Source organism: Phalacrocorax carbo, chromosome 2 (genome assembly GCF_963921805.1).
Source record: "Phalacrocorax carbo chromosome 2, bPhaCar2.1, whole genome shotgun sequence".
In the NCBI taxonomy this organism is placed as follows: domain Eukaryota; kingdom Metazoa; phylum Chordata; class Aves; order Suliformes; family Phalacrocoracidae; genus Phalacrocorax; species Phalacrocorax carbo.
The window spans coordinates 118,588,592-118,602,190 of record NC_087514.1 but is presented as its reverse complement, the minus strand read 5'-3'; the positions used below and the strand labels follow the sequence as shown (position 1 = coordinate 118,602,190).

The window sequence follows — 13,599 nt, the reverse complement described above, 5'->3', positions numbered from 1 at the left end:
GTTCTGCAAGTATGCAAGTGCTTTGTTGGCCTGGTTGGACTTTCATGTTCAACTTGACAACCGTTCCAGCCCCCCCTTTATAGAGGTACCATTTCTCATATAATTGAAGGGATGCTTGCCTGTGAATACCTGAATATATAATATTCTGACTGTCCAGGGTTTCTCTCTTCATGCTGGGAAGATTATACTCTTACCCCATATCTCCAAGTCTCTTGAGGAGTTCTGAAATCATTTGACCACACAAATTATTTTTCTCCACAGAAAAATAATGCCTTTCTGGATTGCACCGATATGTTTCCAACCAGATCTGTAGAAGAATATCAATAAAGCAAACAAACAAAAGGTCCAAAACCCCCACCTTGAACAATTTTTATCCTGTCTCATTGAAAGGTGTGGGGGGCGGTGTGCAAGCGGGAGGACAGCGAGAGGAAAATTCTAGCATGTTGAAGATTTCTTTTGTTAAAATGTTAAGAAATAAAAAGGAGAGAGTCCCTGCAGCAACTTAAGCTGGTAGCCAGTGTTCATTCTTTATATTTTAAATGCTTTTTTAATAGCATTACCAGACTGAAATTACCTTTTGGACAAAAATAATAGAAGTGGAACAAATAGCTTATATGCAGAGCAATTGAGTTAATGTTGCCATAGGAACCTTTATTTTTCTCTGACAGTATTTTAACAGTGTAGCCTTAATTGTGTTTAATAGCATGTGCAGTTCTTGTGTTATGAGTACGCATAACTGAAATTCTGCAAGACTGAGCTAGGGCTGGAGGGCTTTGTCACGGCCCTCTGTTTCAAGACAGCACAGTGTGAGGGCAGAATGATCACATTTGACAAAAATGTGTGCACTATTAAAAATACGATTTTTTTAAAAGATAATTGTATGACCTCTGCACGGCCAAAGGCTTTTAGTGGCTTTTGTATAATCCTTTGTGATTTACTAACCTGAAGGTCAGGTACACTTCTATTGTATTGTTTTCACACCAGTATTGAGCATACCGAAAATCTAATCAGCAGAATGAAGCCAAAAATACTGCAATCCCTGCCAAAATGAGAGGAAGTTTTGCTTTTCAGACCCTTGTTGTCTCAGCATACTTCCTGATTTCAGGAGGGCTAAGGGGAGCTTGATGCAAAAGTGACAAATGGGAGGGAAGCGCCAGTAAATGCGGTGGTGCCTTGATCAAGGCTGTGCTGCTTTGCTTTGAGTTAGCCTCCCAAGAATGGCAGTGCTTCCAGCGGAGAGCAGGTTGACTAGCTTTACTTAGGTATTACACCAACTCGGTTCTCCACCAGCAATAACTGAAGCACAAACATTGCATCTCCTCACCCAGAGACTGACTGACTGCCACCCCTGTGGGAGAGCTGCAGGCCTTGGCCCCAGGTGGCTGAGGCTGGCTTGGGGAGGGGGACGGGCAGGGGCATGAAGTTAAACAAAACCAGTGGTTTAGAGATATGGATTGCAGTTTGCTTCCTGGCCCAGGAGCATCTCACAGGAGCAAGGGGGAACTGTGTTTGAGGAAGAGCTCTACCACTTCAGTTTCTGTGAATTTTTAAAGTTTACAGTGGTCTGAAACCATGTGCCCTTGTTCCTACTGTCTAGGAAGTTAAAAATAAGTGGTTTGTGTAATGAAAGACTCTTAGTGTGAGGCAATTAAACAAATGAAGTAAATGGGTGGAGGCCTGTGAACTGCAAAATTGCAGAATAGCAGAACGATTGAGGTTGAAAGGGGCCTTTGCAACTCATCTGGTCCAAACCCCCTGCTCAAGCAGGGTCCCTCAGTCACCCTCACATGAGGAGGGAAAAAAACCCAAACAACCCACCAACAAAAACCCCCAAAACAACCCAACCCAAAAAACCCCCAAAACTTATGTTCAGATGGGACCTCCTGTGTTTCAGTGTGTGCCCATCAGCTTTGGTCCTGTCACTGGGTGCCACTGGAAAGAGCCTGGCTCTGTCCTCTGTGCGCCCTCCCTTCAGGTATTTATACACATTGATAAGGTCCCCCTGAGCCTTCTCTCCTCCAGTATGAGATCTCTCAACCTTTCCTCATAGGAGGGATGCTCTGGTCCCATTATCTTTGTGGCCCTTCATTGGACTCTCTCCAGTATGTCCATGTCTGTCTTACACTGGGGAGCTCAGAACTGGATACAGTACCCCAGATGTGGCCTCACCTGTGCTGAGTAGAGGGGAATCCTGTGCATATTGTCAAATAAGTTACTATATTGAAGGATGAAGATGGGTTGTTTTTTTTTAATTTGCAGACATAGAAGCATGTTATTTTCCAGTGAAATAACGTACTTGCAGGCAAAGGTGTGTTTGAGTTTGACTGTGGTTTGAAACTTCAGAGTTGAGTGAATACATGGCCAATTGCCACTGACAAACATGTGGCAGACGTGTGAACCGATCTGTTAAATCTGTACTTCAGCAATCACTATATATAAGGGATGTTGCAATTCCCAAGCTCAAAGTTACTGCAGTGATACTTTTTTATATCAGTAAAGCTGAAAGCTGATGTGTAATGAAACTAATGTATTTTTTCTCTGTATAGCTTGACTTATGCCTTTCTTATTTCTGTTAGAGTAAGGAAAAGTGGTACCAGTCAGGGAACAGACTAAGTGGCAACAGCCTAGAGATGGGTGAGGGGAAGCTTAATAGAAATCTGCAAAATCATGAGTGATTGGAAAGGAGAGATGAATTGACTGTTCAGCTTTCCCGACTTGGAAGCTTTGAAATAAGTTAGTTAGTAAAGGTGAGTGGCAAAGCAAAAGGTAAGGGTTTCTTATATCATGAATAGTAGATGTGTGGAACTCCTTGCAAGAGGATGTTGGAGGTGCTAAAAATGTACATGGGCTTAAGACAACTGGATAAGTCCTTCAAGAACTGCTAAAATTAGAAACTGTATCTGCCTCAGGCTGTCTCTGAAGCTGGAGAGAATAGGAGGTTGAGAGGGCAGTTGGACATATGGGCTAGCGGTCCCTTACCTGATCATGGCTGCTCTTGTAGGTGGGGTCTTTGGCTAGTCAGACACCTCCTTGGTCAGAAGTGATATGGCCTGCTGCCTTGCGGTATTAACATATGTTGCGACTTTATCTGTCCCTGTGATTCTACTGGTGTTGGCAAAGAAATGAAGTGTCCTAAAAAAAGGGAGAGAAGGAGGTGAAGAATATGTGGTGGTTATGAACAAAATGGATGTCTATCCCTTTGGTAACTGTACCCGCGCAGATTCAGATATCCTTTTTGACTAGCTGTGTAAGTAAATTCTTATATTTCATTTCCAACACATTGAACGTGAACATTAAGCTCTACTCTGTGTGAAGACCTTGAGCATTTTTAGGAATAGAGTAGTGCAAGTTTGTCCTAACCCCTTGTTTTCAGCTGTGAAGCTTAGATGGTTAAAAAAAGTGTCAGTGGTTTATGGAGAATGTAAAAAGCAGAAGCAGATTAGCCTTATTGCAAGAGGAAATGTATTGGTGTCCCGATTTTTCTGATTCTTTCATTTTTTGTTTGCCACTCTTGCAATAACAGGATGCATGAAGGATTCTATTATATCAGCCCAGAATAGTGTAACGATGTGGTAATGTAGTTTAATTTTCCATGGGGAAGGCAGGCTATTATCAAACTGCGCAGAGGAGAGTAGTAATGGACTAGATTTTCATTATTAATATACTGCATGTACCCAGTGAATTGCAATGGCATGATGCTGCTGTTCCATGAGCAGTCAGCAGAGAGTTGTATCATTTTTCTGAGCAAGGATTTTTGTTTCCAGTATGGAGGGGTGCTTCTGGTCTGTAAAGCCAGAAACAGCAAAATGCATTTTCTTCATCTCTGCATCTCTTCTGGAGCCAGCTCGTCTCCATGGCAACATGTTAGCCTGAAAGAGATGTGGAGACTAGGGAGGAAAGGAATGAGTTAGAAACAGCCAGGCGGTGGTGTGTGTCCCCCACGTCAGCACATCAGCCTTTTGATAGGATGATTTTGTTAACACCCATCCAAGGCTCCTGTGCAGAGCTCCTTTATTAGAGCAGCCGCCAGGGCATCTGCTTCTACCTTCTGCATCTTTTTCCTATTTTTCTTTTTATTCATTTTTTTTCCCCCCCAAATACACCCTCTACACCCCCCTTTTATTTTAGTTGCAGCCTCATTGAAGATGTGCAGCTCATTTTCAGCTTTCTATGAGCTTCCTTGTGCTATGGTATTTTGCAAATGCAGGAAGGCATGGCTGCATTTCACTTGACCTTAGCAGCAAAGTGAAATCTCGTCTATGTTGCTGAAGGGTACTGACTATGCAGAAATTTATTGAAGCAGATTATTATGAACTGGACTGGTATTATGAAGAATGCACAGATGGTAAATATTTCTTTCTAGTCTCTTACTGCAGAATTTGGAGCTTGTAAGACTGGACCATTGTTATTCAATGGTTTTAAAAAATGATGTACCTTGAAAAAGGCAACACCCTGGTATAGTGGAGATGCTTTCATCTCTGTTGCACCTCAACATCTCTTGTGAGCATGCTACAAGAGGCTGCTGTATAGCTTTCTCTTTTTCAAAGGGAGTGGCAGCGGAGCATATGCACTATACGAGCAATCTTTGGGCAGGGGGAGAAATATTTGAAACGCTAACTGTATGTATAATAATTCAGCTGAATTTAAATACACTTACTGTAAGATTCTGTTGTATTGGTTTGAGTTTTAAGTCTGTTTTGTCTACATTACCAATATGCTGTAATATGTATATATTTAATGTGCTAATAGGCACTACATGCTTTTTCTCTGGTTATTTGTCTGTGAAAGACATTTAAATCTGGCTTCTTAAAAGTGAGCAGGTTAACTTTTTAAATTGGAAAAATGACAAACTTTGAGCACTATCTTCTGGGCCTCTTGCAATTTTTCTTATGTTTGCTTGGGTGATTATTTCTTCATCAGAGCACTGTTTTCATCAGACTTCTGATAGAAGGCACATGGGGAAGGATAAGGAATGGCTAAAACTGCACTCTCAGCAGGGTGGAAAAATCAAGATTCCTCACCGATGGCACTCAGTGGTTAGCTCTAAACAAAACGCAGCCTTTGGGAAAGCAGTAATTGTATATGGATTTTATTCTAGTTGTAGAGCTTGGCTTAAATGAGGCAAGTCCAAGATCACAATGAAGCAAAGAACAGAAAGCAGTAAGGAGTGTAGGCCCAGGTGATGTTGTATATATGGAGTCCAAAAAGCTATTTCATATTGCTTTGATATCAGTATGAGAGGGGATATGAAGAGTAAAGATATGTGTGACAAAATTTGAATGGGTTTTTATGGTCTTTGGAGTGGCGTATGCCTCCATTTGTTTCTCTGTACTGGATTTCAGAATGGAACTTTGCTTATGTTTAGTTGATTATTCCTGTCCAGGTGTTCGGAGAGGACAGGTGCATATTTATTTGAAAGATCTGACCAATTTAAGTTGGACTGAATCCATTATGTAACGTTTATCCTCTAGGTTTAACCCGAGTAAATACTGTAGCATCTGATTAATCTGCATGATGTAACAGGCTGAGTTGGCCTGGTTTTAGAAAGCTTAAAAAAAGGACAGTTGTACTGTCATTAAAAGCTGTAGCTGATTTTTTTTTTCCTAGGTTAAATATTTATAGCTTTTTTTTTATTTTTCATTTTTATGGTCCTTTGTCTGGTCAAAGTGTCATTATGTGGAAGTGTGGCATGCCTGAATGTCTGGTCTCAGAGCTCATCAGCTTGGTCTTTAAGGTGTGTGCTGTGCTGGAGAAACTATGGGAGTTCCATGGTAATGGAATAAGCAACAGGTGTTGGGCAAGCATTTAAATACCTTGTAGGATCAGGGCCTCAGGAGCACTGTAGTAGTTGGTCTGATTCTGGGCTTACAAGTTTTCTTGTGAGTGCTGAGCCTCCGCCCAGCATACTACTTTCATGAGCTGAGATCTACAGAGAGTCAGCTCAAGTATCTGCTGTCTGGCTGCTTGAAGTATCTGGGGAGTTCTCCCCTAAGACAAAGCAGGGTTTAAAGTCTAATAGGGAAAGTCTTTCCTCTAGGTAAGGCACAATGCTTTTTAAATTTTAGTTATTTATTTTAATTTAAAATTAAAATATTCCTTTTTACATGATGGAAGGATAGTGCTGTCAGTCGTGGCCTCTCAGGTAAATGGGAGTCTCGTAAGGTTTAATGGAATTTTATGGGGGTTAGGTTTCTTTTCTTTCTCCCAGTTGAAGTGTGCGAGAAAGAAAGCAGGATTTGAGCTGCAGTGGAAGGCATAGTCTTTGGCCTTTGATACTGGCATATTAATTTGGGTTTAAAATATCATGGACATTTCCTGTTGATGGAGAAAGGTATTCTGATTGTAGTGGGAGACAAAAGGCATCTTTAAAGTATAGCAGAAAATGGAGCTTTTTCAAAAACCTAGACCAGATGGCATAATATGAGAGATGCCTGGCTCTTGACTGATGTTTGATTTTTCTACCCTGTGTTTGTCGATACCAGAGTAATTTGCCAGAGATGCTTTTTATATTCAGTAGAGTGTGATAGGCAGTTGCAGCTCAGCTGACCTGTTTTGAATATCTATTTTAAGACAGGATGAAGCGTAGTTAGAGAGCTTATTTCTCTGCTATTCATGGATGCTCTGGAGCTCAGATGTATGTGTGCATTCAGTTGTGAACCCTTCCCAGTTCACCCTTTCTGCTAGCTATAACATTGGAGCAGAGTCAGTGGTACCTTTAAACTAATACAAAACCTCACAAGTATTATCCTACAGAATTATTTTTCTGATTAAATTATTCATACATTCTTTGTCAAAGCCACTGGAGCTCAGACTTCCATCCAAAAGGTGTGACTTCACTTGTTTTACTTTTTTTAAAGAATTATTTTAGCAGTGTATGGTTTCTTGTTCTTCAAGATAAAAAACCACTCAAATTACACTAGGATATAAAGTTTTAATGCTACTATTTAGGTAAAGAAGCGATTTTCACTGTTACCTCAGATTTAATGAACTTCTGTATGGACCAATGTAGTAATGATGTCTTTAACTTGCATTTGGTGGCGGTAATTTGCAAAAGCAAATGAAAAAGTGCTCAAAACTTTCAAATCTTTATAAAGACTCTTTATAGGGCTGGAATAATGAATTAATCCCTTTAGATAAGGTCCTTCACAGAGTTTATTTTTGGTAGGAGTAGGTTGAATTAGACAATAAAATGTCAGACTATTTATCTGAAGATTGAATCACTGGTGTTTAACTAACATTACAGTAAACTGAAGCTTCTATAACTAACTATTACACTGTGCTTTTTAGATACATTTTCAAGTATAATATGTTATAGTATGAGAGACAGTTGTCACCTTATTTGGCATTAATGAAATACATTGTGTAGATGGTATAGGGAGGGGGAAAGAGCTGGATGTGTACTTGAGTAGGAAAGTTTTTTTCACAGCAGACTTCAAGATGGACAGAACCAATAATAAAAGAGGAAAAGGTGAAACTTGCAGACTTTTATCTGGAAAGATAGCTGTATAAAAGTCTAGGCTCATCTGGGTGGTTTTTTAGGGAAAAACAAATAGCTTTTTAAAAAATGCACACAAAACAACTTGGATGAAAAAATAATGCGAAAAACCCACAAACAGCTAGATAAACAGATAAGCAGAGACCCATAAAAATCTTATGAATAGCCTTTTCCTCCTCCCTCTTTCTTAGGCCAATATTTTTCATCCTCTCAATGAGCAAAGCTTTCTAGAGAAATCCAGGTTGACTTTGGATCAAGTTACTGTTCTTGTAGTTTCTTCCAGTGCTCCTTTATTTCTGGCTGAACAATTCCACACTAGTGCCTGAGAGTTTATTGCCTACAATTCCAGATGATTTTGTGTATGCGTAATTGGCTCTTTCCTCATTCTTTTGTTGGCCATGAGGTTCACCAATTTCTAGGGGAGAAAATAGTGTCTTTTCCTTTTTTCGCTCACCAATTCCCCCCTTCTAACCCCTTTTACATTTGCCTGAGTGACTTTATCTCACACTCTTGGCTGTTCTGGCACCTCTTATCCTGCTACCTGTATCTTCCTCCTGTTCACACTGAAATGTTTTCACCTCTTAGTGTTTTTTTGTTCGGTTTGGTTTGGTTTTTCTTTTTTGCAGTTTGGAGCTCCTCTGCTGTGTTCTTTTTTCCACTCCACAGAAACTATTATCAGCAAGCTCCCTAACTTTCTTTTTACCTCAACAATAATTAACAATATTAATGCCCATTCTCCTGGACCTCTCAGCAACTTTAAGCACGGTTATTTATCCTTGCCTTGCTTATGTTAGTATACCTTTGCAGATATGAGAATGTGTCCTGGTTCTCTTTCTCCCCCCTCCCTCCCCTGCCTTTTTTTTTTTTTTTTTAATCATTCCTTTAAGGTACTATTAGAAGAATATTTTGCATTCCTGCTGCAGCTCTTCAAGAGTTCTTGGTTCTCCATGATTCTTCTCTGTGCAACTTAGTTACAGGTAACCTCACAAGCATACATCTGCCAGCTTGGTGGGTGGCACAGGCAACCTTTTCACTTAAAATATGCTTCCCATGACACTTTCTCCCTTACAGTAGGAGCTTGGCTGATGGTCGAGCATTTATGATGAGTCATCTCCTTCATACATTAGCCCCTTTTGTCTCCATTCCTCTGGAAAGAGTAACCATGGTGTTACTCTGGATGTTAAGTGGATGCTGGCTGTGGGTATGCCATTTAAATCTATGAGAATTGTACAAATGCCTGTGGCGTGCTATCTCTGAAACAGCCCTTGCCCTATAGGTATGCAGCTAAAATTCTTATCCAGGTTGTTCTTGGTTTGTTCCTATGTCCTTTATCTCTGTACTTGATAAATATGATTGAACCTTGCTTATATTCCTGTAATTATTGATACCATTTTCCTAGCTTTCTGCTTTTTGCCATGTCACTTTTTCTTTATTCCTCCATTGACTCTCTATTCTTTATCTAGTCAACTCTGAGCTGCTTCTACTTGTATGTTGTCTTTATGTGGCTTATTTTTTGGTATAGAGGTATTTTTCCTCTTTATTCTGCTCAGCTGCTGAATTTCCAGATAAGCGTTTTTCCACTGTATCCAATTTCATTCCCTTTCTGCAAAAGTAATGTGCAGTCCTTTCAGTTGAATGACAGAAGATAATCTGGGTGGGATTTTGAAAGAGCAGGAAATGTGAAAAACCTGTAAACATTTGAACAATCTAACCACCCTAAAACACCCACGTTTCTTCATCAACATATTTTTAAATCCAGGTGCTGCTGTTTCAGCTGCTGTTTTTAGGACTTGGTTGCTTACAGAGAATCTTTGTTCTAAATGCAGTATTGCCGTTATTAGTTAATTGTCTAGATACTTTTATTGATAGAGGAAAGTTAAAACGATTTGAATGCACTGGAGCTCCTTGGAAATAGTGAGTCAAGATATGAGGGGTTTTGTATTGTGTCCAGCCACACCCTTCTTTAAACTAGCTCCCAGTTTGTTTCCTGTTCCATTGCAAAGCTACTGAAGGCGTCCTGTACCTTGGTGAAAGCATTACATGAGAAAAGTGCATCAGTGTGCTTTAAGCATTGCAGCTCACTTAGCAAGCTTCTTGAAAGGTGCTAAATGTCTTTAGCCACTAATTCAGAGTGGTGATTGCAGCAAATATGCCAAATTTACCATGCAGTGGCAACCCATAAAAATGAGTGCTCAGTCTGGTATATTCTTTAAGTCCCTGAGTATGCGCTTACAGGATATATTAAAAATCTCTTCTTAATCTTTCCTGATTAGAATGTATATTTTCAGAACTGTATACAATTTAGCCTTTTTTTGTTGTTGGAAACGTGGCTCTTAAGCACGTAAATACTCCTGCACTAATAAAAGGCCTTAATGCAGAATACACTAAAAATGAGCTGATAGTGTGAGGGTGTGGTACACATTTCTTCTCCACCCATTATGAATTTGCATCAGTATTTATCTTACGCTGATATCAAAATAGGCATTACGACACTTATCTTTTGTCTCAGCTTTTGAATGTCAGAGTCCTCCTGTGCGGCATGAGTTGACATGAGTCACAGTTCAGAAGTCAGCTTGTGGGAATATTCATTTACTCTCCTTACCTTGCCATGTGTATTGAGCAGCAACACGCAAGTTTTCAGTGTGTCACCTGCTGCCCTGCTCTCCTTTATAAGCTAGTTGGTTACCTATAGTTGAACACTTGTCAGCAATATTAAATCTGTAGTATGTCACCAGGGTTGGCAGGGGCAGACTTTTCTGTCCCGAAGCTTTAAAAGGTGTTTTTTGCATTCTTTAAAATGACTTATTGTTTTGGTTACTCTCAGAATTTCCATTCTCTAGCTATTACGGAAATGCGGTAAATTGGCACTGGATGGAAAGTAGATAGTTAAAACTCTTACTGTCTGATTTGTAAGAGTTTTGATTCAGTGTTACAGGGGAGAAATGAAGACACAGAAATGCTCTAAGGAATAAGAAACTAGAAATAATTCCCATTACATTATATTTAAAAGTATATCTTGTAATGTCATGATATGGGGAGAAAGGGACAATCCTATTTTTTCCCCAACTGAGTTCTCGAGGCTGTTGCTGCTGCTGAATATTGCAGTAAATTTTGGCAGTTTAACTAGTAAGGTCTTTCTTCATTCAGAAACGAGTGTTCCTTTCCTCAGCAAGCACTTATGTGGATTTCATATCCTTTGGCTATTATTTATATAAACATTGTTACACTGTTTGTATATAAATATCAAGAGTTTAAAACTTAAACCAGACTAATTCATCATGATTGTCTAAAATCAGTTCCTTCCTGTCTCATACTACCTCATACTTTCACACCACTAGACAAATGGAAATAGAAAAAATTGTTCCTACATAATCCTGTTACGTTCTGCTGGCTTGTAATGTCTGTCTGTCTCCCTCCCTAGCAGTTATGTCACTGCAGAGGGTGATGAGCTGCCTTTGCCTTGCATTGCCCCCACTTTCCCTGCAACTCCTTTGCCTTGTGATGCAGATAGGAATGCTTTCTACAAGCAGCAAAGGGTACCTATTTGCCATTTTAAGTAAGGGAGGCAACTTAGCAAACATTAAATATCTATAGCTGCAAGAAGTTAAATAAAGTTAACCTGCCCTATGTGTGTAGTGAAGTTTAGTAAACACAGTCTGTTGGAAACAAAGAGGTCTAAGCACAAGGAGTTTTCTTTGTTGAACAGGCAAGAGATATGTGCGCCCTTGAAAATGCACTAGGGTGCCATATGTGGATTTGAAGTATTTTGTTTCCCACAGCAGACAGAAGAATAAAGATTACTGTAGAAAACATGGTATTTGACAGCTGATGTGATGTCAGTTAAATGCTTCATACAACAGTAGGCTTTTTTTGTAGAAGCAATAAAAAAAGCCCCAAACACCCAACCACTTCCCCCTCCAGCCCAATTCTCCACACAGTGGTTTTAGTGTGTGGCAGATGCTGCAGTCAGACTGTGCTATACAGCAGCCGCAACTTTCAAGATCTCTCTGCTGGGTGGGATTAGCGTGTGCATGTGTACAGGCTCCTGCTGTTCATGACTCTGTGAAATGTTACTTGCAGCGTTAGGCAATTTGAGAGGTGATCTAACTTTGTGAAGGTACACACCCTTCATGAGGTGTGACGGTTGGAGGCTGGGTCATACTTCTGTATTGCTGAGACACTTGTGGGAAACTACCACTTCACTAGAAGGAGCAGTGGCAGAGGAGAGAGAACCTTGTTGAGGTGAGGAGTGCCAGGGAGAGGGCTTTCAGCCCAGTTCCTTTGAAATATGCAGCTAGAGCTATTGAGTAAAAACTGGTTACCCTCGGCGCTGGTATGAGGAACAACATAAATCTTCTAGTAATTATTAGACAGATGGTCTCTTCCTGCCTCCACCCCATCTGTACAACACAAAGCTGTTGTGCTAAGGACAACTACTGTCACTCAGGAGCTCCCTGGCTGAGCATGTGAGTGAGGAAAGATGGTATCCTGCTTTGCAGAGACCTTGCTTCGCTCTCCCCAAAAATACAGCCGCCGAGGGAATGACTTCCCATCTCCTGTGGGACTGAGGCATCATATTGTGTCTATCGGGGATAACTTCAGCAATGTCAGTATACAAAGAGGAAAACTTCGAATATGACTACGAAAAGGAAAGTAAGAGAGAATGCACATTTAACAGGCAGAGCATCAATATCTTGGAAGAAGGTACTTTTCACCTTTTGGTTTTAAACTCTTATAGTAGTAGCATATGGCAACATGTGATTTGAGTGATGTTTGTGGATTTAAATCTAAATTTCACAATTCTTTTTTTTTATGTGTAGCCAGTACATTGGGGTGAAATACTAAGAAAATACTCATATGAATAGGATGAATCTTAATTTATGTACAGTTCTTTAAAGTAGAAATATATGATCAACAGGTGTATGCTATGCAATATTTTTCTTATAATGAAACTGGATTTAGGAAATTATCTGTCTTTGGAAATTTAGTGCATTTTTTATATGTACATTTTATATGTGTGATGAAACTGTGTTAGGTTGTAATTCCCAACAGGTACTTCTGAAAATGAGTAAAACAACAGGCAACAATTTTATGCTTATCCATGAACTTGAATTCACACAGACAGAAGTAATCCAAGCTCTGGGTCTTGTGACCTAACCTTTCAACAGAAGAAATGATCCAAAAATCTTGTCATACTTTGTGGAAATAATGGACATCTGCACTATTGCAGGCAATTGCCCTGTTAGGGGGGGAATGTGAATGTATGTGCATTGAAAATCCTCCTGTGTACCTGCTGTATAGAGAGGGTGTACCCATTCAAGGTCTGCTTCCAGCCAGTCTGGCAATTTTTTTTCAGGCCTTTGGGTATCAAAAGCTAAATACACCGTTTATGTTATTTCATGTGCGGTAGATTTCACTCCAAAATCGTGGTTTTGTGGTAGAGAACTGGTACATCCAAATACACCATCGTCAAGCTGGTGTAAGGATGCTTTGAAAGGTATCGCGGAGAATGTGACCTGATGTGAATTCACACCTTTATTCACCTCATGGGGAAATACTTCCTGTGTCCAAAGCCTCAGTGGATGTAATGTGCTCTTTGAATCCTGTTGCATAGGACCTTGTAAAGACTTTCTCAGAATCAAATATTACACTTGGATTTCATTCATACTCAGTCAATAAACTATCCATCGCGCCTCCTGTGAGTCTCTGAAGGAAGCTGAGATAACTGTCTGTGAAAAATAGAAACGTGCTTGAGAGAATACTGGTAAAAGGATGTCAAAACTGGGGATTGGGGTGGGGAGGAAACTTACCGGGAGAGGCCAAGTGACATGGTTTTATGTTCGATTCCTCTTTTTTTTTTTTTTTTTTTTTTTAGTGATTAAATGGTTGCTGAAACATACATCATGCTGTTCTTGTTCTTCCTGCTGACATTACCTTTCATACAGATCTAAGTACAGTCTGAGTCTGTTCTTGTTGATTTTGAGAGAAAAAAACATTGAGTTCCATCTGGGATAAATTTAGCCCCGTCTTCCTACAGTACCTTCCCCTCAAAAAGCTCAGTATGTGTTTGAAATGCCTTTTAAAGATGCCTTCTCTCCTCCACC

General features: G+C 40.0%; 1 protein-coding gene across 8 annotated transcripts in view; it reads left to right on the top strand.

Annotated features, from left to right (window-relative positions):
- The window catches only part of TRAK1 (trafficking kinesin protein 1), a 136,504-nt gene that overhangs the window by 74,087 nt on the left and 48,818 nt on the right, over positions 1-13,599 (top strand). Inside the window, exon 1 of one of the 8 annotated variants that reach the window (XM_064444049.1) lies at positions 4,202-4,345. The exons of 6 other annotated variants lie outside the window; for them this stretch is intronic. In XM_064444049.1, coding sequence (XP_064300119.1) covers positions 4,282-4,345 — 64 coding nt within the window. In that variant the 5' untranslated portion in view covers positions 4,202-4,281. Of the gene's footprint in view, positions 1-4,201; positions 4,346-13,599 lie in introns of those variants that run through there. One more of the 8 variants, XM_064444051.1, reaches the window with a different exon arrangement.